General features: G+C 40.9%; 1 protein-coding gene and 1 long non-coding RNA gene across 8 annotated transcripts in view; one reads left to right on the top strand and one right to left on the bottom strand.

Annotated features, from left to right (window-relative positions):
* Window positions 1-1,827: 1,827 nt before the first annotated feature.
* Window positions 1,828-9,602, bottom strand: LOC123393391. Its single transcript, XR_006608162.1, has 3 exons — window positions 9,207-9,602; window positions 7,020-7,320; window positions 1,828-2,401 (listed from the first exon to the last, which is right to left on the bottom strand). It is a non-coding gene; the product is annotated as an uncharacterized LOC123393391 (long non-coding RNA).
* A 1,586-nt stretch (window positions 9,603-11,188) lies between these two features.
* Window positions 11,189-25,806, top strand: part of LOC101686001 (amyloid beta precursor protein) — a 262,841-nt gene continuing 248,223 nt past the window's right edge. For all 7 annotated transcript variants that reach the window (XM_045085177.1, XM_045085178.1, XM_045085179.1 and 4 more), the window contains exon 1: window positions 11,189-11,798. In XM_045085177.1, the coding sequence (XP_044941112.1) occupies window positions 11,247-11,798 (552 nt within the window). In that variant the 5' untranslated portion in view covers window positions 11,189-11,246. The remainder of the gene's footprint in view (window positions 11,799-25,806) is intronic.

Below are 25,806 nucleotides of genomic sequence, written 5' to 3' on the forward strand. Positions count from 1 at the left end.
TCCACGGGGAGCCTGCTTCCTCCTCTCTCTCTCTCTGCCTGCCTCTCTGCCTACTTGTGATCTCTCTCTCTCTGCCAAATAAATAAAAGCTAAAAGAAAAAAAAAATTAAGTTCACTTGTATACCTTTCCTTTTTTTTTCAATATAGCTACAGAAAAGTTTACAATTCTCTATGCAGTTTGCATTGTATTTTCACTGACTGCACTAATTTAGACCGGCATGGCAAATTTCATTGCGCCCTTTTCCTGGCTTGTATTGGACACCCCAAAAAGCCCTAGATTCCTAGCTCATCCCTCATCACCGCAGCCTTGAATATCTCCCAATCTGAACACCCTCCATGAATCCTGAGTCTCTTTCACCAAACCTCCCAGAACCTGCCGCCCATCATTAGCCAAGTTCCCCGATGCCGCTGCTCTTCTCTGCACATTTCCTCCCCTTCCTGCTCTAATTCAGTGGTCCTAAACACGTCTATGCATTAGAATCATGTTGGGAATTTTAAATAAATCCATGCCCAGGCCTCGTTTTCAGAATGTTCAATCAGAAACTCTGCTGAAGGGATAAAGTTTCTGAATGTTTCAGTAGCTCACGCATGTGACCCTGATGTGCAGCTGGGATGGAGAACCACCCATGAAGCCTGGGTCAATGTTCCACCTACTCCAGCTCCACATCTGTGCTAGGGAACATGGCAAGTGAAAAACACACAGCGTGCTGACTGGTCTCCAGGCAGACGAACCTGAAGTGGATTTAGAGCTGTCTGGGAATCCTATCATTTTCCCCTTGTCCATGCACTATCTTTAGCTCCCTAGAGAAATAGTCTTCCCCTCTGTCCTCACACTCAGCCCTGTGACATTGCTGTCTAGTTAAGTGAAAATATGGAAGAAATTAGTAGCGACCTTCCACAAACTCCCTCCACTGCGTCCACCCACCTGCCTGCATGTCTGTCCGTATATATTCTGCCTTTCCCCTTTACTGTAGCTCAGGCTGTCCAACAGAACTTTCTGTGATGATCAAAATATTCTGTTGGTGCTGTCCAGGAATGTGATCACTAGTCACCAAGGGGATTTGGCAACTATAGCCTATAAGCCACAGTTCAAAAAATCAGATGTTAGGTCTGAGAAGGAAAGAAAGACCTAAAAGAACACTGGATGGGTGTCTTAAAACTTCAGCGGGGTGTCCTGTGAATGAACGTGGAATCATTCTTTGCATTTAGCTCTACTCTACATGGTAGAATTGGAACTAAAACATTAGAAGTAAAGAGAAAGCAAATTTTATTTTTAATCAATTTATTTATTATTGATGTATAATCTACATACAGCATTTTCTTAGTTTCAGGTGTACAATATAATGATTCTACATTTCTCTACATTTCTCAGTGCTCATCACAATACATGTACTCTAAATCCCCTTTGTCTTTTTTACCCCTCCATCCCCCACCTTCCCGCTGGCAACTATCAGTTTGTCCTCTGTGTTTGAGCTTTCTCTTTCCTTTATCCATTCATCTGTGGATGGACACTTGGGTTATTTTCATATCTTGGCTATTGCGAATAATACTGCATAAACGTAAGAGTGCACATACCTTTTCGAATTGGTGTTCTCATTTTCTTTGGGTAAATACCCAGTAGTAGAATTACTGGATCATATAGTATTCTATTTTTGGTTTTTTGAGGAACCTCCATACTGTTTTCCAAAGTGGCTGCACCGATTTGCATTCCCACCAACAGCGCACGAGGGTTCCTTTTTCTCTGTAACCTTGCCAAAACCTTCTTGTCTTTTTCATATTGGCTATTCTGACAGGTGTAAGATGATATCTCATTGTGGTTTTGATCTGCATTTCCCTGATGAGTGGTGATATTGAGCACCTTTTCATGTGTCTAGTGGCCATCTGCATGTCTTATGAAAAAATGTCTATTCAGGTCCTCTGCCTATTTTTAATTGGATTATTTGTGCTTTTTGGTGTTGAGCTATATAAGATCTTTACATTTTTCAGATATTAACCCTTTATTGGATATATCATTTGCAATATTTTCTTTCATTCTGTAGGTTGCTTTATGGTTTTGTTGATAGTTTCCTTCACTGTGCAAATTTTATTTTGGTGTAATCCCAGTAGTTTATTTTTGCTTTTGTTTCCCTTGCCTGAGGAGACAGATCTAGAAAAATGTTTCTACAGCCAATGTCAAAAAAATTATTGCCTATGTGTTCTTCTAGGATTTATAGGATTTCAAGTCTCACATTTAGGCCTTTAATCCATTCTGAGTTTATTTTTGTGTATGGTGTAAGAAAGGGGGTCCAGTTTCATTCTCTTGCATGTAGCTTCCAGTTTTCCTAGTACCATTTGTTGAAGAAAATATCTTTTCCTCATTGTAGACTCTTGCCCCCTTTGTTGCAGAAGAGGTAACTTTCAGCTCAATAAATAAAATAAACATAAATAAATAAATATAAAAATAAATAATAAATAAACAAAACAAAATAAAAAAGCAATAAAAACATTCTAGTGAAATTTCTATGTTTCTGGAAGGTAGTTCCTAATAACAGGAAATAAGAAAGCAGACATCAAATCATTGTCTCAAGAATACTGCAGGTGACAGACCCGCATCTTCCGAGGATCAAACAGGTGATTGAGCTGGGTTCCAATTCCCAAGTTTTTAGAAAAATAAGCCAAGTTTAGATGAGGAAAAATAAGACCACTGCATAAAGTACGGTTGGCCTCTGTGTCCCACTGTTTTCATGACTCAGGTCTGGTGAGAAGTCCAGATGAGATGAAACGAGCATGAGATGTAGGGGGGTAGGGCCAACATTTGCCCATAAAGAGTCAGAGGACTGGATGCAAGTCACCCCCCTTCTCTGGGTTGCCAATGTGTCCTCATCGTAGAAAGGCTTGGCCTACAGGAGCACTACATCTACCTCAGTTCTAAACACTGTAATTCTGTGTTCTTTTTCAACTCACAGGAACTGGGAAAGAGCTGGAGATGGACGGGAGGAGGCGATCACGGGATGTTACAAGATCGGGGAGGGGGCACCTGGCATGTTCAGAGTAAAGGAAAACCATTTTAAATCAGAGTCTACCTCACCAGAGAAATGAAAGATAAGGTCCCTCAGGGCCAGCCATCCAACATCTTCTCTTCCAGTAGGTAGAAGGTGAGAGAGCTCCAAGCTTGAAAAATCAGGATGAAATTGCCACTTACACAGAGAACTGCTTCTCAATCCCAAGGGAGGATAAAGCCTGAGGTCATGCTGTGTTTTGGTTCATGGAGACTAAAGGTTACACTGGATGCTTATTGCTGAAGACTAATTCCTAATGAGAGAATGCTCATCACTGTGCTTCCTGGAGCTCCTCTGTCGTGGCTAAAAGAATTCTCTTATGCATATCATTTAGGTGCTGAATTATTGAGACTAAGGTGACAGTATTAAAGACTTGAGTTACTCCAACTGTTTCTAATATCTTGGTCTACCTTCCTCTACACACATATCACCTGCACAGGCCTGTTGGGGTTGTTTAGATATTTTGGTGGAAAAGCACCTAACCATGATGATACAATCTGAGGAAAAAAAGAAAAATATTTCCCAGTAGCTCCCAAAGAGTTGAGGCTAAAATGTAAAATGCTACAATGGAGTTTCAGCAAATCTATGACTTGTTTTCTTACATAGGCCAAAATCAGTACTGAATTTGGTATTTTCAAAGATTTAAGCCATGGTTGATGCTAGGGCTCTAGAATCATCCAAAAACCAAGACTTGTGTTTTCACCATTTCCCCTGTTGATTTCCACCTTATTTTATTCTTCGTCTCCAAAAGGCAATGGTCTGCCTGGTTCCCTTTTTTATTTAGTATAAATCTCTTACTAGGCTCACAAAGTCACCAGAACAAGGTGGTTATTGGACCCTAAGCTCTGTGAAGTTTAGATAACAGAACCTGTTTTCACTTGCTAGTTGGAAAATAGAAATGACAACATTCCTTTTTTAGATAGGGCTCCCTAACTTTTCCTTTATTTTTCTTTTTGGTACAATAACAAGGGCTGACAGCGCCTCTTGACACCATTAGCAGTAAATGAATTTTTCAATAAAGACTAACAGAAAAACTATGGGAATTTAGAGGTGGTTTTCTTTCTTTCTTTTTTTTTTTTTGTTTTTTGACCCAGAGAGCTATAATTTCTCATGTCTTTACTTTCCATGTATTCTTTATGAGAAATTTCAGCAAAAGCCTCTTAAAATTAATCCAATAGCTGTCTCTTCAATTTTTTTTTCCTGGAAGGCTTTGCTCATTGATGGAGAGGTCCTGGCCACTCTTAAGGGCCTCTACCCAGGAAGATGAAAGGCAGTACAGTGAACTCAAGTTTTATCCTGAGGCGTATCTTTGTGAACTTAGCAATACTTCCTCCTTTTTACATGAGGAACTTGAAAGAGAAGCAGGCTCAAATGTGAATTGGATTCTATCCATTTCTCCCCCAAACTGGGAAGACGCTGGTCCTATACTCACATTTGTGTATTACAAATATTCAAAGACTCTAATGAGGTCTCTTCCATATAACATATATTATAACTCCTATTTTAAACTTTCAGGATGCTTTTTATGGCATCTGTTATGCCCTACTTTAAAATGTCTGTCAACCTATTATTTCTACTTTCTTCCTTTATTAATCTATCTTCAAGGTCATGTGTGGAAGCACCTTTTAGCGGCAAGAACCCATCCGCTTTGACAAAGACCTACACTATAAACCTTCATTATTGCAAGGGTCTAAAAAAAAAAAAAAAAAGTCCAAGGGTCCATTAAAATGCCTTCAAAGCAGAGTTCCCTAAAACTACTTGGGGCAACACTAGTCTTAGGAGTTAATGCAGTAAACAAAAACAAAAACAGGGGAGAGAGAGAGATGCTATATAAAGAGCTATAAAATTCAAACCGCATGGCAACATTTTTAAGGGTGGTAGCATTCTAAAATAAAGATGCATATTTAATTTCTTTGAACCACATATTTCTCAAACCTCTTTGATTACAGATATATTTCTGTTTACAAACTGAACACTTAGTAACATACTGCTTTACAAGGTTTCCCCAGTATACAGTTCAAAATTGTGGTAAAAGACATTATTCTTCCCATTTTTCAAGGATCATTATTCTAGCTCATTCATGTATTGACAAATGACCTTGAGATAGAAATGTAACTCATGTCCTTCTCACACTGCATTTACAGGAATATTTATGGTTCATCTCCCAGATACCACATCTCTAAGTGACAAGTTGGTGGTTATAAGTAAACACAAGACAGCTCTGCTCTTTTGGGATATCACGGTAACTTCATCTGAATAGTTCTCGACTCATCTGCTGGGGACAGCTGCTAATCACCACAGACCACCGCCCCATCGCATCGCCATGATTTATCTCCCATTCACCACCCTTTGGTCTTCATAGACCATGTTCAAGTTCCTTCCTATTGTATGTACTTCCTATCCCTGTCTCCAAACAAACTAAAAATCAAATGTGTTACTTCCCTCACTAATATGTAAAGAATGGTGTCCAGGTGAGACAGAACTGTATAGAAATCCCTTCTCCTCCACCCCCTTCTGGTGGGGTTAACCCCACTCACCTCCTCATTTGTGGCATGGGAGGTGAACCCAACACAATCACAAGCCTTCAGTGAGATCCTGCATGTAAATTCCTCATCTTGGCACACAGCAATCCTTTAGTCTTATTAGGAATGTGGTGTCCTACCATGTCTTTTCACTAACTTTTTATAAATCCCATCCATGGTCGTGCCTGAAACTTCTGCCAATTCTCCCTATTCTTCCCAATCAATTCCAACTTTTCACCCTCCAAATTTCCCTACATCTTCCCCACTGACAGACCTTCTTTGAGAAATGTCAGAATCTGTCAGATTGATTAGGACCCTGTCATGAGTGGTAATAGCCCACTGCTGCCCATTCCATCTGACCTAAATTCTTCAGTTCTCAGACATTAACTGTGCCCCCCCACAGCTAACTCCCCATTACCAGCCCCATCATGAACACTCTCGATGTATTTACATGGTCCTTCCCTAGAATAGCCTCCTTCTTGCTCCCTATTCTTTTCTTTTTATCAAATCCGCTGCAAAAAAAACCTTCTTCCTGATGTCCCTGATTAACCCTTTCAAGTGCTATAGGTTTATGACTCTCATTTTCTTTTGATGCATTCATATACATACACAGGAATACTTAACACAAAGTTGTACTTACTGATATGTCTTCCACTATGCTGTTCTTTTTAAACTTAAGTTGAGATATAATTTACACATAACAATGCATTAGTGTTAGGTATACAATATGACTATATATACACACACGTATAAATATATATGTGTGTGTGTGTATAAAAAATGAAACTGATTACCACAGTAAATTCAGATAACATCTATCACCACCATAATTACAACTTTTTTTTTCCTTTTTTTAGGTAGGTTCCATGCCTAGCGTGAGCTCATGACCTGGAGATCAAGACCTGAGCTGATATCAAGAGCTAAATGCTTCACAGACTGAACCACCCAGGCACCCCTTTGTGATGAGAACTTTTAAGATCTACCCTCTTATATACAATACCATATCGTTAATAACAGTCACTGTTCACTATGCCTTTTTCCTCCCCAGATATTTTTCTTACATAAACATAAGCTCTTTAAGGGGAGTGAATGTATCAGGTTTTTATCCTTCCCACAGTAGAAGTGTACAAATATTTGATTGATCCACCAATGCAAAAGACTTTCATTCCCAGGAGTTCTATTTACTTTAATGGGAATAAATATCACATGGGACATTTGGGGGATACAGCAAAGTCAAGTGTTTGCTTAGGGACAAAAGCTATATACTGAAAACCTATGAAGCTTTTATTTGTTAGTTCGTTGGTTTGTGTGCTTTGTCATTCAGGATGTTGTTTATTTATAAAACGTGTTGGTGAATACTTAAAGCATATCTGCCTAGAACCTTCCCAATCATTTTAGGGTTAGGTAACACTTCTCTGGCTATCCTCTTCACTAGGATTTTGAAAGTTGAGTTACTTACCAAAGATTCTAGAACTTCTCTCTCCTTAAAGAGGTGAACTGAAAGGACAATCCTAAGTATGATTTGTGTGGAGATAAAGAGGTCTTCAGCACCTTGCAGCAGAACATCCCTCAGCTTCAAAGTCTGTCCCCCTGTGGAGTGCTGGCAATGGCCCCAGGCCATGGCAAGCTGTGGCTTCTGGCAGCTGCTGGGGGAGTGACTCCTCTTCACCACGTGATGTAATCTTCCATTCTGCAGGAGGGACCAGCCCTGTGAAATCCTCTCAGCACCCCTGGCAAGCAGCCCTTCCAGTCCTTTCCATCTGCAAAGAGGATGTCACAGACTTGCAACATGCCCTTGGGAGTGGTCAAGGTTTTGCCCAATTCTTAGCATATCACTTAATTCTACAGCTCCGTCCCTTTTTCTCCCACTCAAGAAAGCATACTGGAATACAAATGAGTAGGCTGATAAAAAAAGTCACCTTGAATCTGTTCTCATTTATGTTTTTTTTTTTTTTTAAGTAAATCATTCACGAATTTGGGACTTTTATTGGCAACATATTACTTAGGGACCCACCTAAGTAACACTGGGTTGACAGCTACTGTGCTAACTGCCAACCCCTGGCAAGGTCGATGCAAGGTCAAAGGAGGACTATCTCGGTCACTAAGTGACAGCTAATGTGAATAGCTATTCTCTCAAGAAAAGGGAAATGATCTCTATGATCAGTCAGGCACTGTATTAGGCACCTTCTGAGTTGGGCACTATACCACCTGATGAGGGGGGGTTTTCAGTAACAGGGCTCTGGTGGCTTCCATAACTATTTCCAAAACTGATGTGTAGCCGTCAAGATTTCTCAAACCCTGAACTCTTTTCCACCATCACATATTGCTGCCCTATTCAAATTTCCTGAAGAAACAAATTGGTGTAATTTTCATACAGTCTCCATTAAATCTTCCTGCTACTGGATTGATTTTTTACAATTCCTATCTCTCGGGTAGGCATGTATGGCCTATTCTTTCTTGTTCTTCCCCCTCCCCTTTTTATTCAATAAAATAAGGGAATATTCTGTTAAATTAGTCCTTGTAGAAACCTCGGAATCACCACCATTATTCAAAAAAGCTATGCAAGTCAGCTGTCAATAATGGTGCCCCAGTGAACACTTGATTTTTGTTGTCCCATTGAGTTACTACTGAATTATACCAAGTCCATTTGCAAAGCATGATTTACTTGAATTTTTTTAAGACTTTATTTATTTATTTGAGAGAGGGAGAAGGCACATGAGCCGGGGTTTGGGGGGGACAGACGGAGAAGCAGACTCCCCGCTGAGCAGGGAGTAGGATGTGGGGCTCGATCCCACAGCCCTGGGATCATGAACTGAGCTGAAGGCAGAAGCTTAACTGACTGAACGGCCCAGACATTCCAGTGACTTACTTGAATCTGACCCCTGCCTCTGAAGTAGTTTTGTGTGATTGCAGAGAACTCATTTTAAAGGCCCATGAATGAAGGCCCATGAATGACTGAAAAAAAGGGCAGGTGAAATGTCTCATTCTCTGCCTACACAGGTGTAGTCAACTGCAGGTAAGTTAAGTGCTAATTATTCATTTAAAAATTTTTTACGTCCACTCATTAGAAAGAAAAAAAAAAATCTTCCTATGTGAAAAACTGCACTCATTATTGAGAGAAAATACTTTATGATGAAAAGCTTGAATGCTATTTACAGGTTAGAATTCTGTAGATATTGAAGGCTGCAATGAAGATAAAGAAATAATAATGCCCTTTCGTCAGTGAGAAGGTAGAGAGAAAGATGAGAGAGAATACATTTCAAGATCTACTTCTGGTCTACAAAGAGGAATTAGCATGAAGTTCTAGAAGGGAAGACAGGTTAAGAGGCATGTGAAACTCTCAAGTATGTCATAGTGCCATCACAGGGAAAACCAACTCTATAAGCTTGATTGTGGCCTTTTAGATTCCAGAATTGTGAGAAAATAAATTTCTATGGTATGGACTAGACTAGTTGCTTGGTCACAGGGGTACAAAAAGGACCTCTAAATGGGAGGTTAAAGGAAAGGAATGTGAGCTTTCAATGGGGCAAGAACTTTCTAGTAACCCTAAAGCCCAGAATGCATCGTCTAAAGAGCCAGTGAACCTCTCACAAACTGAGGCATTGAAGCCTCTACCCCTCGGAATGCTGGTGTGGAGTTTTCTTACCAATGGGTGGTCACTTCTGTCCACCGTTCTGCAGGGTTCTTCTGGCTACAGATGTTCTTGCATTTCCTGCTCAGGGGATCCAGAAGACACCTCAGGGCAGGAAATGGCATTAAATGCAGAACAGAGATAATGGTTGAAAAGTAAAAACCATCAGGATCTCAGAGCAGTGGGAGAACAGAAGAAAATGCAGAGAATGTCCATCATTCTGACAGTCCGGAGCTAATCATCTTTCCTTGGGGAACATCTTGTCCAAGGAATGTGTGAGTGCCCTGAATTTCAACAGGGGAATTTCAACAGGGGAAAGAGAAAATGCTAAATCTAAGAACTGTTATTTTTACAGATCATAACTTCACCTCTGTATTTTTGAGTTTGTGCTTAATAAAAATCCCATACTATTAAAAATTGCTTCTAGGACCGGCTTTCTGGACATGCATTCTGCATGACACACGGCCCAGAGCTCGGAAGAAGCCCCATGATTTGTTTAACATTCTGCTGTCGCCACCTTAAAATATTTAATTCTGGGGGTGCCTGGGAGTCAGTTAAGCACCTGCCTTCCGCTCAGGTCACGGGGCTGGAATCCAGCCCCACATAGGGCTCCCTGTTCAGTGGGGAGCTGCTTCTTCCGCTCCCAATCCCCCTGCTTGTGTGTGTGCTCTCTCTCTCTCTCTCTTCTCTTTGTCAAATCGATCAAATCTTCAAAAAATAAAATATTTAATTTTAAACAAAGGGTGCTACTTTTTTTTCATTTTGCAGTGGACTCTGCACAATTTGTTAGCTGTCGCTGTTCCCTCCCCATCTCGGAGTTATACTGCTTTTTGCATTCAGATGCCTTCAATCGTTCGTACAAACCTAGGACAGAGGGAACTGGTGTGGTGGTAAATGTGTGTTGTTCTCTGCTGTTGGGATTTGCTTAGCTTCAGCTTCCTATCTTTATAACTGGGAATAAAAAGGAAGGACCTCACTGGCTTTTGGAGGAATTAAAGGACATAAAGCATGTAAACAAGTTTTACCCTATAACAAGTATTGGCTTTTATTTGTTGAAGACATTCGAAGAACAAGGGAAAAAGTAGCCCAAGGGTCAGGACTGGATGGCTTGAGGAGGGAATGACAGAAGACAACATTTAGGGGAGAGGCAGATGAATGTTCACTTCTCAGGAAGGAAGGAAGTCAGCATCTTCCTGGCTGATCCTTTATCCCAATGGCCAGAAGTTGGGGCTTCATTCCTTGCCACTAGCACCACAATGGACAGTGGCTTAGTGACTTGAGCTCCTTCAGGTCAAGAGCAGGGCTGGGCAGTTCTAGACCATTCTAGCCTAGCTAAACACTAACCCGGCATTGGATGGTTTGTGCTTAATCTAGGAGAAAGTGGCTTCCCAGCAGGTTCATTTCTGTAATTTAGGACAGACACAATGAAGAACAAGGTCAGAGTTTGAGGTCAGGCGTTCTTAATCATGAGGGTGGAGGAGGCATCATCTCCCCAAATCTTTTCCCTTCCAACTTTCACTTCACCCTCATCTCAGATGGATGTTACATCCCTACCTGATACAAACAAACAAACAAAAATCCCTGCTGACCGTTCCCTTCCCCAAACCCAAAACCACAAAACAAATAAGCAAAACTTAAAACAACAACAACCCCCTCCCAAAACAACAACAACAAAAAAACAAACCTTCCTTCAAGGAGAAGTAAATAGGTCGCCCCCTTGTTCGCCACGTCCGGCGCCTTTCTCCTTTGGTTCGTTCTAAAGATAGATATTCCAGGTTGCTCCCGGCTGCTTTTGAAGGGGTAAAAAAAATTAAAAAAAAAAAAAAAATTCAAAAAATGAGAGGCGTCTACTCTCTCAACAAGTAAAGAAATTCTATTTCCTTTACGCTTGTCTTGTTCCTATTCTCTGCCAGAAACGCCTCCCCTCACCAAACCAAGGCAAAAAAAAAAAAAAAAAAAAAAAAAAAAAAAAAAAAAAAAAAAAAAGAAATGCGGATAGAAACGCACCCCAGCAGCAGCCCTGATACGACATCCCCGAGAGGCCTGCGGGGTCGGATGAGTCAAGCTCACGGGGACGAGCGGGGAGCGCTCCCGAGTTTTCTGGAGCCCAGACGTCCTACGACTCACCTTTCCCTGATCCGGCACCGTCTGTCTCCTGGCCCCAGACGCTCCCTCTCGCGCGCGGAGCCCGGGGGGCCGGCGGCCGCGGCGGCGCGTGGGGAGCGGAGGAGGCGAGGACGCCGCACCTGTGGGCGCCGGGGGCGCGGGCCCCTCCCTCCCGGCCCGAGCGTGCGCAGCTCCCCGGCGGCTCCGCTAGGGGTCTCTCTCGGGCGCCGAACGGGGTGGGCTGGATCAGCTGACTCGCCGGGCTCCGAGCCCAGCCGCCGCGCTCCAGCTCCGTCAGTTTCCTCGGCAGCGGCAGGAGAGAGCAGCCGGGGCGGCGCGAGCGCGGGGCCGCGGGAGACGGCGGCGGCGACGGCACCGACAGAGCCAGGGCGCGGCGGATCCCACTCCCACAGCAGCGCACTCGGTGCCCCGCGCAGGGTCGCGATGCTGCCCGCTTTGGCTCTGGTCCTCCTGGCCTCCTGGACGGCTCGGGCGTTGGAGGTGGGTGCCGCGCCTCGGAATTGGAGGGAGGGATACAGTGGGAACCCGATTCCCCCAAGTCTTTAATCCGAAGAAGCCGGGGGCAGCCCAGGGGACCCCTCTCCCCTCCACGTCCCACGCCCCCGCTTGCGGGCGCCCTGCGCATCCGCGCCTCCGGCCCAGCCCTGCCCCGGGGACGCGCGCTCCGGCCGGCGGAGAGGGAACTGGCGAGGCGTCGGGCTTCCCGGTCCGCGCGGGTTGGGGGCGAGGAGGGGTGAAGGATCCCGAGCTCGGATCCTGACTCAGTCCCCGCCCTCGGGCGGGGGCCGGGGGAGGCGAGGGACTTCCAGATAGGGGGCAGGGGGACGGAGCACGTGGGGGGAAACCGAAAATGCAGCGTCCCTGGATCCTGTCCTCCGCTCTCGGTCGCTGCCCTTCTCTGGGGCCCGGGGGAGGAGGAGTCAGGACAGCTCGGGAAGCAGCCCCCTACCCTTTGCCTTTTCCGCCCCGCTTCACCTTCCCTTCTCATCCCCAGCACCCCTTCCCTTCCGGACCCCCGGCTCCTTCCCTTTGGCGGCTGCTCGCTGCGGCCGCCTCGGTGCGACCCCATCGGGGTCGCGCACCACCTTCCGCAGGCAAACTTTGTACATTTTGCGTCTCCCTTTTGTGTTAAGTTGAGAGAGATGGGAGGGGTCGGAGACCCACGGGCCACCTCGCACCTTCCCCAAGCCTGGACGGCCCTGGCGTTCGCTCCGCACCTCTAGCTTCTTCCGGAGAGGGAGAAGGTTCCTGCGAACAAAAGCCGCGACACCCCGCCCTCGCCAGCCCGGGGCGCGGTGGCTGAGGCGGCCGCCTTGGTCTGTGCGCCACAGCGAGGCTCCCGCCTGACTCCCTTCCCGGGGCTGCGCGTCTGTCCCGGAGGGGGCTGGGGCGCTGCTTGGGGCCGCCGTGGCGGAGCCTCGGGGCCCCTCTACAACCACTCCCCATCCTCTCCGGGGCTTGCAAATTCTGTGCTGGGCTGGAAAGTCCTTGGGGAGAAATATGCGGACAGTGGGGTGTGCGTCTGGTAAGGGTAGTGGCGGGTGGTGGGGAGGCACGAGCTCTCCCCTCCTGTGCATCAAAGGAGGCGTTTGTCTGATTAAGGCGCGGCCTCTTCCCTGACAGCGAGCCGTCTGGTTTAGTCCCCCTGGGGGCGCGAGCTGCTGGGGAGGGTCCTCGGGGCCTTTCTTTTTAGGGTGCAGATAAAAGGATTGAATTGAGTGAAGATTAAGACGGAGAAGATGGCGCCTCTGCAGTGCAGCAAAGAAAAGCGGTGTGAAGGCTGCAGCCTGGTGAAATCCACCCACCGCTAGGTGTATAACAAGTCTTCTCCATTCATCCAACTCTCGAACATTCAGCTAACGCCTGTGCAAAAACGACTATTTTTCTTTTTACCTAAAGGTGCTAAGAAGTTGTTTGTGTGACACTTGGGGTATTTCCCATCCTTTGGATTCCCATTTGGTATCTTCCTATTTGCAATCTCGCCCAATTTTTCCAAATTTTTTTTTTCCTCCTTTTCCAAAAAACAAACAAACCCCAAAACAAAAAAAAAAACACCAAAAAACCAACCTCACAATTCTTAGACCAGAGTTTTCTGTAATTACGCTGAGGCTATGCAGATTATCACAGCACAGCAGTTTTAGTCCCTAATTTACAAGGTTATTGAACTTTTTCCCCTTCTTTTACGTGTAAGTGGCTCAGAAATCACCCTAGAACTAGTTAAGACAGATTGATTCAAGAGGAGAAGCAGTTAGTTTTCTATATTTTTTAAAAAATGCATTTATTAAGGGTTTTTTCCTCTAGTTAATTTATTCCTACTAGTATTTCTGTTACTTTCCTTACTGTCTTCCTACACCCTAAAAAAAAAAAAAAAAAAAAAAAAAAAAAAAAAAAAACCCCAAAACCTCACAAATTAATTAAAAGCATATCACAACCTTTATATTTGAAGTTTTTGCCAAAATGTAAATATTTGACTTTTTTGACCACTGGTTTGTTTGTTTCTGTATAAAAAGAGGCATCATGCAGGCAAATACGGTTCAGAATTATTTTGGGGCTTGTGTGCATTTCTTTGCTCTCTCTGCCATTCTTTCGGACATTTTTGCTTGTTATGGCCACTTCCCTCACAGAGTGGAGGTGAAATTCACATTAGTCCGTTTTGCAAAGCATCGGTGGAAGGGTAGGGAATTCACTGTTATGAGGTTTGAGGGGGATTAATTCAGCTATATTTCTGTCCACTGAAAGATGTAATTATGAGTTTATGTCTTGTAGGGCTTAGAAAATAGGTCTCCTGCAGGTGGCTCTAAAAAAAGAAATAACTAAGGGCAATGATAACGGGGCCTCCACTTTTGGGGTTATTACCGGAGTTGATTAATTTGCCTGGTGTACTGAGAGAGTATGAAATTAAAGGGCCCTAACATTTACTTATTTAAACTTGCTTCTTTAAATTTGAGTTTACTGTATTGGGAGGTTTAGCCTCAATAGGGGGGTTTAACCTAGAAACTGAATTGCTTTGATCATGGTGCTAATTCACAGATTAGAGATACCTATTCATACTGACTAGTACTGCCTGAAAAGTAGACATTTGTACGCAGAACCGTGGAGCCCAGATTTGATCGTGATCTATAAGGAGTCACTGTTTCTTGCTATTAAATGGGAAGTCATGGACAGCCATCAGGGCACAAAAGCTTCTCTCTACTCACCCTAACCAGCAGAGGCGCCTGATGGCACTTGGGAGGCTATTAGTACTGCAGAGAAGTATTCCAGATCAAATAGCGACCCCTGACTCTGATTGGGGAAGGCAAAAGGAACACGCAACTGAATACATTACAAGGTTAAGTTGGGAATGACTGATTGAAAAACAATACAAAAGAAATAATGTGGTCCAAACTGAACAATGGTGTGAAGAAAAACATATCCTGTGGATAAGGCTTTCTCCTTGTTGCTGGAAACTCCTTATTTTTAATGATCCTCTTTATGGCATACTGGAGACGTCTGTGTAGATATTTGTATGAAGATGAAGGTTGTCAGTCATTCCAGAAATAAGCATAGCTATTATATGCCATTCATATTCTATGGCTGCTAAATTGTCAGTGAAGAAATGCAATAAAATTCAGTCAAAATGTACATTCTGTTCCTGCAAATTTGATCTCAGTGGAGACATATATTACCTTAAGACACTTGAAAGCATCTTTAACATAGTCCACCTTTACTCTCTGCTTTATTATGTCAATTAAAAATGCAAAAATAAACCTTATGAATGTAGTTGAAATGTAAAGCTCTGGGTTGGAAGGTTTAATTTGACTGCATTCCCCTTGCTCACGGGAAGTTTGCAGACTAAGTAGGAACTAGAAAGTGTTAAATACCAAGAGGAAAGTACAGATTAAGTGGTTTACTGAGTAAGAGCAGTACAGTGTAAACATCTATATTTAAGGAATAAAGGAACAATGAGATGAGATAATCTTAGAGAATTTCCTGGTAGTTCATTTCCAGCCAGCGTTGTATCCCAGGTCTGGGGAAGGGACTGTAAGTCTTTGCATTTACAGAATTTACAGGCCTCTCCCAACCTTTCCCCTCCTGGGAAGGAAAACACACACACACACACACACACACACACACACACACACACACCCCTGAGGGTGTGGGTGGAGCAAATGTGGGGTTTCATTTTCTTAAACTCTCCATCTATTCACTTGGGACAGTTGTATTAATTCTCTTTTGGGGCCAAACCCTGTCCTCAGCTCTGAAAATACTGTGAACAACACGGTCTATTCGTTCGTGAACCTTCCAGTGGGGAAGACAGACAAGAAACAAATCCCAAGTTTGTGTTCCTGAAGTGGGACAGAAACTGAAGCTGAGACGAAAGGAGGGCGCGGGGTACACTCTGGAGAGGAGTTGGGGTTTTGGAATAAGGAGCTAAGGGGGAGGGGGCCGAAAGCAAGATCTAAGGGTTTTGCTACTCTGTCCTCAGTAGGAGCTTGACTGAGGGAAGTGAGTACATGAGGAAAAAAGTGCCTCACTGGCGCACCAGGAGGAGAGTGGGAAAATAAAATGTTATTTTTGTGTTTTGGTTTTTGCTGGTAGTTTCTGCATCTCTGTGTTCTTCCTTATTGTGAAATGGTTTCCTTCTCAGAGTGGGCTCCCAGGGAGATAGAAGTGTGTGGAGTGGGGATTCATGCTAAATACTGCCCCCGGCAGGTCTTTGGAAATGCCATCTCCCTGTGTCTCAGGAGGGGGGCTGGAGGGAGCTGGAGGGGTGGCAAGCAGAGGTAGTCAGGTGAAGGAATGAGCAGGCCCCCTTACTGAATAGCAGGTTTAATCAAAATGCTTATTTCTTAATATGTTGTTATTAATTAAAAAAAAAATAAAGCCAACAGTACCTAAACACTCAAACTGAATTTGCAGATGGAAACCATAGTGAAGGGGGAAAATGTTATGTAACTATTTCTTCAGTGTAATATGGACAGCTTAAAAAATAACCATTTCTGTGAGGGCACTCGTTTTTTTTTTTTTTTTTTTAATATATTTTCTTCTTCAGAGTAATCCTGATTAATAGACATTACTGCCACTGTTTTAGAAGTCAACCAAAAATTGGGTTAGAATGAGAAGTAAGGTATAACCAATATTGATTTTATTCGTATTAGTACTGTGGGAGTCTCACCGATAGTATATTTGGTTGGCACATAGTTCGTGTTATGTGCATTATATACTGTATTCTTACAAGAAAGGAAGCTAGAGAAAAGATGTTAATTAGGCGGATCCTAAGGAAGAGAAAGTACATTTGCAGTACTTTGCTATATTTAACAGAAAAAGTCTGATAAGTGCACCCACACAGTTCAAATCCTCATTCAAGGGTCAGTGTAATTCATTAAAAAAAAAAAAAAAAGGCCTTGGACATGTTCAGCAATTAATAGTTCTATAAAAATGTGACACGTGGTAGATTAGTTAGCTGACTGTTGAAAGTGAGTGGAGACAGAGGACGTAGGTTCACATGTATGGAATTCTAGCTGCAGTAAGGACCTTGGGTTTAGTTGGGCTACATTTTTGAAGAAACCTATGGGACAGATTTAGCTTGAACTTTGCTAGGATTATAGTATTTTATGAAAGAAGGTAGTACTTGAATGGGGAAGATGAGAGGTTTTTTAAAAGCCTGGCTCTATGGAAAGTAGTAGAACTATTCCCACATTTGTAATACTTTTTTCGATACCAGTGTGAAGTTAGGCAGGCAACACGTGATCGTTGGGATTCTCACACGTTCAAGGAAAGTAGCATTTCGCACTGATCACGATCCTGGACTGGGTTTACGTCTTGGCTCTGCCCCTTTTGAGCTATTGACTGTGGGCTAGCTCCATACCTCAGTTTTTTCCTTTGTAAAATGGGGATATCTCTATGTGTGTGTCTGTGTGTGTAAATATATGTATGTAAAATGCCTGGAATAGTACATGAGTTAATATATATAATACGATGGCACGTTAGAGGCACTGTGTTGTAGTTACTGCTGTATATGATGATGATGATGTAAAATGGATATATTTGAGTCATACCTGGTTGAAAGTTAAAAACAAACAAACAGGAAAAAACGCTCGTATGATATTTTACTTAATGACTACCTTACTTAACGGGCCAGCTTAGATTACTGCAGGACATTGGCAGGTCTCTAAAAAAAAAGATGAATTTTATTTAAATTTTAAAATGACAGTACACCTGGGGATAAAAATATATATGTTTATAAAAAATAAAATAAATTTTTAAATAAAAATAAATAAAAAAATTAAAATGACAGTACAGATAAAATTTTTAGACTACGTGTTTTAAAATTTCATTCACTAAATTGTATATTTTATGTTTCAATTGGCTTTTTTGTAAAACATCAAGATAATTAGTGTTCATTGAAAATTTTGAACAGTGCAGAAATATGTAAAAAGCATAAGCAGTTTTTATACCAATGGAAAGACCTATTTTGAATGTATGCTTGTGGGCGGATTGCCACATCTGTCTGATACTGAACAAGTTTGTGTACTGGCTTGATTATTAACTGTGCTATTAGTTGACTATCAGCTATGCACAAGGACCTATGAACAAGCTTGGTTTAGTTTTTAGCAAAATGTCTTCTAAAAAAAATTATTAAACCAGTTTTCCCCATCTAGGCCAAAATGGAAGATTTCAAATGCCAGCAAAAGATTTGGGTCTTAAAATGGAAGCGTGAAATCATCTTCACCAGAGTACAAGAAAACCAGAAAGCAAACTGCGTGAGAATGCAGCATTTCTATAAGAAGTAGTTTTTAAAATAAAATGAATGATATTATCCGGCAGATGATGACTATCCCATCTTTAAAACTTTATAGTGATCTTCCTAATTAAAAGCATACTTTGAGAAATCAGCATAGTTTGTTTATTATATAATAAGAGGTTTTCAATCTCCATTTCAAAATGAAGCTGAGGATATTTGAGGTTGAGGAATGACTAACACATGGAAGAATCCATAAGCAAAGTATGAAGGAATTTATGTGGGTTTTTGTTAACACCAACTTTGTATTTATCTTTGTCCTACTCAATCAAAAAAAGTGGGTTCAAGTAGGTGAATGTAATTATGTAGCCATGTTTGGAAGAAACATCAGAGTAGAAGCCCTGAGGAGCGAGTGAGATGGCACCATAATCCCATGTATAGGGTCAGTGAGCAGGGACAAGGCATAAGCAAGATCAACGTTTCAGAAAAAGGAAGACAATAATAAGCCTGTTTTGTAGATGAACAAATTCTAGAATCTTAAGGCCTTATTAATTATTACAAACAGTGTATCTTTGAATTTCCAGATAGTCTTTCTCTTTACTTTTTCTTTCTGGGTTCAGATGGTTTTTAGCTAAGAAATTTGATTGAGCAAGAAAAGTTACTTTTTTGGCTGGTTACTTTTTTGGTTAATATGAAATTGTTTTGGTCTAATTCTCTTTCTTAAGAGAGTCTAACAATTTGTCCTATGCTCTCAGTTTGCTTCATAAAAACCCATGTCATGTCGTGTCTTCCTTGAAGAATGTTAGGGTGTTAGGCAGTCATCCAAGATGATAGAGACTGATACATTACTTTGTAGCCTCAAAGACTACTTAATGAGAATTAAGAGATCTGGTATATCAAGAAAAGTCATCTGTGATACCTGAAGAAATGCATTATTATTCTTGTGTCTTTGCTAAATTTTGACCCTTTAATGACTGTAATATATTTTGACCATGTGGAGATTCTTTGCAGGAAGAAACACAAGAGATTTAATCCCACCGTTGGGGCCTATTTGTGTACCTTAGATCTGACCCCTCACCCCCAAACTTTTTTGTTCAGTGTTTCCATGTCTGTATGTACTTAATTACTATAAAATTAACGAGGCAATGTAATTTTTAGTTTTAATCAAAAATAGAATAGTGTTTGTTTATTAAGACTTGATTAGTCCAAAAGAGAACTTTTTATATCTGCCCTTACTATTGGATAAATTTTCATAAGCATAATTACTGTTTTTATACATAACCCTACTCATTTTATTTTTTTTATTTTTTTTCCAATTTTTTAAAATAATTTTTTATTTTTTATAAACATATATTTTTATCCCCAACCCTACTCATTTTATTAATGGAATTTATAGGTACCCATGATAAAGAAAGACAATGTGCCATCGTAACCATATTTATTGATTTTTCTTTTTACCTTTCAAAAAAGAATTATCCTCATTTACTTTGAAGGTTGCTTTTATTTATTTATTTTACTCTTTGAGAGAGAGAGAGAACGCAAGCAGGGAGGGACAAAGGAGGGAAAGAGAATCCTAAGCAGTTTCCACACCCAGCTTAGAGCCTGAGGCTGCTGGATCTCAGGATCCTGAGATTGTGATCTGCGCAGAAATTAAGAGTCAGACACCAACCCACTGAGCCATCCAGGCTCCCTGAAGGCTGAACCTTCAAAACTGACACAAATTTTTTGAAATCTTAGCAAACTCTTCAGACATTAACATTAACATGTCTTATGAAAATTGATATTTGAGATAAAATCTTACCCATACTGATGCTCTTAATTGCTTATGATGGCTTGTTTCAACAAATACAATTTTGCATATTGGTTTGAAAACATAAGTGATGCATTCTTAAGAAACTCCCATAGAACACTGGGGAGGGTATGTGCTATGGTGAGTGCTGTGAAGTGTGTAAACCTGGTGATTCACAGACCTGTACCCCTGGGGATAAAAATACATTATATGTTTATTTAAAAAAAAAGAAAAAGAAAAAGTAAAAAGAAAAAAAAAGAAACTCCTATAGAAACTTGCAAATATGCAGATTGATCATTCTAAGAATAATTTATTCACAGGTATTTAGATATTAAATTTATTCACAATTTAAAATTGAAATTTTTATAGAAAGGTTAATAGCATTTTTACATACACAGACAGATTTTTAAGGGCACAACCAGCAAAGGAAAACACACTTTTTCATTTAACAAATACTTCTGAGTCTCCTACCCTTAAGGGAGCTTATAGTATTGTGAGGGGTAACAGAATAAATAGCATACAGTAGGGAACTAGGAGAAAATTGAGTGAGGGGTATCTGGGGAATGCTGTATGGAAGTGTGTTGTGGGGTGATCTTTTATGTGATACCAGGAAAGTTCTCTGATCTTATCCCTATGCAAATGTAGACTTAGATATTTGAGGGAGAGAACTATATATTCACCATGATGTAGGAGAAGAACTGGGAACAGGGGCATCTAGAGTGGTGAAATAATTAAAAAATGGTAATGGTTGGGTAGAAAAATTAATACTGATTGTGATCACAGTTTACTATACCTGTTTCTTTTTTTTTTTAAAGCATATTTATATATTTTTTAAATTTTTATTTATTTGTCAGAGAGGGAGACAGAGGGAGCACAAGCAGGGGAGGGGCAGGCAGAGGGAGAAGCAGGTGATCCCAGGACCTCTGGATCATGACCTGAGCCGAAGGCAGGCGCTCAACCCACTGAGCCATGCAGGCGTCCCTGCTATACCTGTTTCATCACTACCACTGCATTTAGTAGTAATATTTGATAAATATTTTCAATGAGAACTTTGGAGATTTTATATTGTGGTGATAAAGAATTTATGTGTTTAGTTCTTGATATTTGAATTAACTTGTGTCTAAAAAATTGTGAATGACCCTTCACTGCAAGTGCTGAGGGAAAATTAAAGCCTTTGAAATAAAATTTCTTCTTTCAGCCTTTTCTGAAATATTTTATTGTGAAAAAATTTCGTAAATGCTATCCATAGCTTAATGTTCAGAAATTCATTTGGCCTAGCAAAAGTGTCTTGTTCTTGAAATATTTCGTCAGTCTTGAGATTGATTGCGACAGTTTCAATTGAGGGTGGCAAGAAATGATTTTGTTTGAATAAGATTTGTATATTGGAATTAAATTGAGTTACCATCAAAATGAAAATTTCATTATCATTGTCTTTTTTCAGTTTGCTGCTTTTCTGCTTTTTTACAGCTAGTATTTACCTCTTACTTTAGTGTGAGGCAGGATCAGAATTGGCCCTTTAAGACAAAAATTAAGTTCTGTGACTTCTGTTCTCTAAAAGAATTGTACTGTTCAAGTTCATGGGCTTGAAGCCAATCCCACTATATGCTATTAACTTGACAGGCATTGAAAATCTAATTGAGGTCATTATGATTAGCCTTATATCTTGCCAGTGTTTTTTCTCAGGCTTATTTTTAATGTTATATGTCAAGTGTTAAATCCTCTTACACCCCAGAGTCCAGAAAATTTAAATCCAATAACAGTAAACTATATTTTAAAATCCTCCAGTTGTTTTGGGGCGGGGGCGTTCTTGGCGAGCTGATGGGACATTGGAATGTGAAGGCACCTTACACATTGCAGTTAGTTTGAGGAATGTGAAAGGCTCCACTTGCAAGACCACATTTGTGACAAAATTGCAGTTTGGAAGTCACTGCATACTTGTTCCGTGAAGTTACGAGAGGAGGGAGTCCTGGGAGGGAGGCCATGTGACTGCAGGGCCGAAACCGTAGGAGCAAGACTGCCAGATAGAGATGTTCTTCAGACAGTGCAGGTCCGAGGAACCAGGAACTGAGTAATTGATCGGCATGGCCATTTGAGATAGCCCGGACAACGATAATGAAGATTGGGGGTCAGGGAGGACACTTCAATGAGCAAGATACCAAGCGCTTTGTTTCCAGGCAATGCCTTTCCTTGTCTGTATTTGCAATTTGAATATTTCATGTCACTTTGTGAGCTGGCCTCCAAGATTAAATTTTTATCGTGGTGAATTTTATTATTTGTGAAATCTTTGTCATGCTGTAAGGGCGCCTATGGGAAGTATTCAGTTTTGGGGGGCTATTTCTTACGTGTATGTGTTTTTAGTTGTATTTATTGATTTCATAAATAGCTTGATTAGGAGATTAGAAAAAAATTTTAACATAACTACCCCCCCCCCAGGGGAAAAAAAAGTCATTGGTTAAAATATTCTTCTACAGGCTTATTACCATTGTTAAATTATTGATGCTTTTTAAAAAAAATTCTGACACATAACCTTATTGCTTACTTTCTCATTCATCTCCAAAGTGGAGCACTGAACACAAACCCGAGCCTGTTGATCGATTCTTCTAGCAGATGAGGGGAAGGTTTAATGCAGGATGTTTAATTGGATATTTGAATTATGTGTTCGTGTGTTTTGTCTCTATTCCAAATTTTCTCAGGGTGTTTGTGATCGACTTCTTGTGATACTGACACCGATTTGGAGTTGTGTTTTTTTTATTATTATTAATTTATTGTTGTACTGCATTTTTGTCCCTTTCCTCTTGAAATTTGAAAAACGTCATTCATTTTATGGACACGTACTGGATGCCTTCTGTGTTTCAGGGGTGACAGGAGCACTATAACCTTTGTGGCGCTGTGAGTAAACAAAGAAGTAACTCAGCTTGTGCCTCGGTTTTGCAGCCTGATAGGGGAAGAAAGAGATGCAGAAAGAATTAGGCCCAGTATGCTGAAGGTTCCCACGGAGGAATGTACAGTCTTCATAGCAGAGGTGATCCGTCTTTAAACGGGCTTTCAGGGATGAGTGGGGGTTAATTCTGGGGACATGGTAGGGATTTCTAGACAGAAGGATTAGTGAAGGTGTAGAGGTTCAAGAGAGGAAGCCATCGGGATGTGGGTGAGAAAGATGGTGTGGGAATGGAGTTTTAGATGCTTTGATGAGTTCAGACTTCATTTTCTTAATAGTGGGGCTGTGTTTAGATGTTCCTAAAATGGGGGTGGTAGCCATTGATGACTATCGATCAGTTACATTTAGGAGCCTGTGCTGAAGTCCTTGTCAATATCGGCTTAAGCCCATTAACCAAATGGTAGCACCGCCCTGCCAGGGAGCCTGGTACATGTAGTATATTAGCTGGAATATTCCCACTAGGAACACAGTCTAGATTCTTCTCTTATGGAATAAGGAAAGGATAGGATATTGAGTGACAAACAGCTGGCATTCTGGAATGTGCAGGGGATATAGTACAAGCGATGTAGAGGAAAATGGGTGGATTCAGAAACATTCCGAATCAAACCAAAAGAAGGATTCTCTGTGAGCAATTGGGGTAGGTTTTTGGGATTTACCCACATCTTACATGTTGGCTAACCTCACAGGATACATGTCTTTAAGAATGGAGAAGGAGATGGGGAATGCTTTTTTAAAAAATTTTTATGGCAGGAACACCCGAGAGCCAAGACTTGGCTCTGGCTATTTACCTGCATCCAAGATGGTTTAGACTTGTGTTCCAGGGAAACCCTTCCAGTCAGGGTGATGGGAAAACAGAGTCCAGTGCTCTTTGGAAAGTCATGGCAGGGTCAGTTTACTCTCCCTGTTGGTAAACTATCTTTCATTTGATCTTGAGACTTCCCTAAAGCAACTTTGTTATGCTTGTTCTTTGAAAGGAATAGCAGATAAAACAAGCTTTGAGGTTTTTAGAAAAGAGCATGATACAGAAAACCTCTTTTGAACTAGATTTCCCTACCATGTTCATCTTTTTATCACTGATGCACAGCATTTCAAATATGCTCGTGTGTACCTGTGTTATTAAAACAGAATAGGACAATCTGTGGAAAAGAGAAAAGTAAACCTTAATATATTTACATGAGTAAAAATGAAACTGCTGTTTTAAAATTTGTCTTAATTCCTTATCTGGTTTTTTATTCAGTTACTCTAAAAGTGGTCAAATGAAGATACTTATCAGGAAGTACATAATGAAATAAAGCTGTGGGAAAACCCTAGCGTCCTGAGCAGACTGGATATAATCATTTACATTAGGGAGTGTTTGAGGTTTTATAGTAGGTATTTAACAGTACCTAAAGATGTATTTAATATATGTCCTAAGAGTTTTATATATGGTACATGGTTCTATCTTAAGGAAACTTATAAAGCATCAAGGTTCCTCTACAACTATTCTTGGTTTTATTTTCTGCATTCATTCTTTTTGAACCCTTGATTGATTGTCTATAAAGTAATCAAAGACACTGTTCAAGTCTGGTCATCTTAAATCTGAGCATTGGTTTTTTGTTTTGTTTTGTTTTATTTTCATTTTGAAGTATCTGTCAAGGAAATATTTTATCTTCTCAGTTCTAGAGACTGTATTCAGAAAAACGATGATAACTTTCATGTGTCCAGAACAGTAGTTGATTTATATTCCTTTAATAGTACCCTGGCTATATTTTGAAATTGGTGCTTTTTCTTTCCCCCTAAAAAGAGCAAGTGGTAATTATATAAGTTTGAAAAAATTTTATTTTTATTTTTATTTTTTTTAAAGATTTTATTTATTTGACAGACAGAGATCACAAGTAGGCAGAGAGGCAGGCAGAGAGAGAGGGGGAAGCAGGCTCCCCGCCGAGCAGAGAGCCTGATGCAGGGCTCGATCCCAGGACCCTGGGACCATGACCCGAGCTGAAGGCAGAGGCTTTAACCCACTGAGCCACCCAGGCACCCCTAGTTTGAAAAATTTTTTAAATTATGGTAGGTTAGATAGAAATTGAAAATGTAAGAAAATCATGATCAGTAATTCCAGCATAATTTTATAATGGTCATAAATAGTTTGTAGAATTTGAAGAAGTAATTTCACCCAAGGACATGCATTTTATGCTGGGTTCTGTTCTGTTTTTATATAACTGAAAATACTTGACATGGGTTTGCCCTTAGTTGGCTCTGAAATGCAGAGATAGAGACCATTGCTGGTTTTATTGACTTTAAATAGTTGGTAGTTTATTTTGTAGGCAATTAGACATATGCCTTTGTTTAAGATCACCTCATTGAAGAAGTTGGCAGTCCAGGAATGTGTTCTGAGAATTCTTGAGTATTCGTTTATTTTAAGATTTTATTTATTTATTTGACAGGGAGAGACACAGTGAGAGAGGGAACACAAGCAGGGGCGGGGGTGGGAGAGGGAGAAGCAGGCTTCCCACCAAGTAGGGAACGCGATGTGGGGCTCGATCCCAGGACCCTGGGATCATGACCTGAGCTGAAGGCAGATGCTTAAAAACTGAGCTACGCAGGAGCCCCTACTTGAGTATTCTCGATTGAGATGGTTAATTTACCTGAATCGCGTTAATGTTTTGTTATGTTTGTTCATAGCCTATAGTATCGCTAAGTAAACAAGCTCTCTACAAATGATCCTGCTTCTCTGATCATTTAAAATACATTAAATAAATTGATACAGATCAGAAAAACTAGTGGGAAAGTTTCTAGTTAGACATCAGTAAAATATAGTTGCTCTGTGCAAGTTCATTTTAGTTGCTCCTGTAAATGCAAGTGTGAGTTTAAAAAGAGAAGATTGTGGTCATCTTTATAAAGTAGATTAAATAATCACTTATATATTTAATTCAGAGGAAACTGCAAAAACAGGCTATAAGGGCCTGTGGAAGCAATAAGCTCCCAAGTCCTATGGCGAAGAAGCAGGGGATGGTAATGTTCCATTGTGATGCTCTCCTGCTGTCATTTAATCCCAGAGTTC

Source organism: Mustela putorius, unplaced genomic scaffold, assembly GCF_011764305.1.
Source record: "Mustela putorius furo isolate JIRA1106 unplaced genomic scaffold, ASM1176430v1.1 tig00000832_pilon_pilon_pilon, whole genome shotgun sequence".
NCBI lineage: Eukaryota > Metazoa > Chordata > Mammalia > Carnivora > Mustelidae > Mustela > Mustela putorius.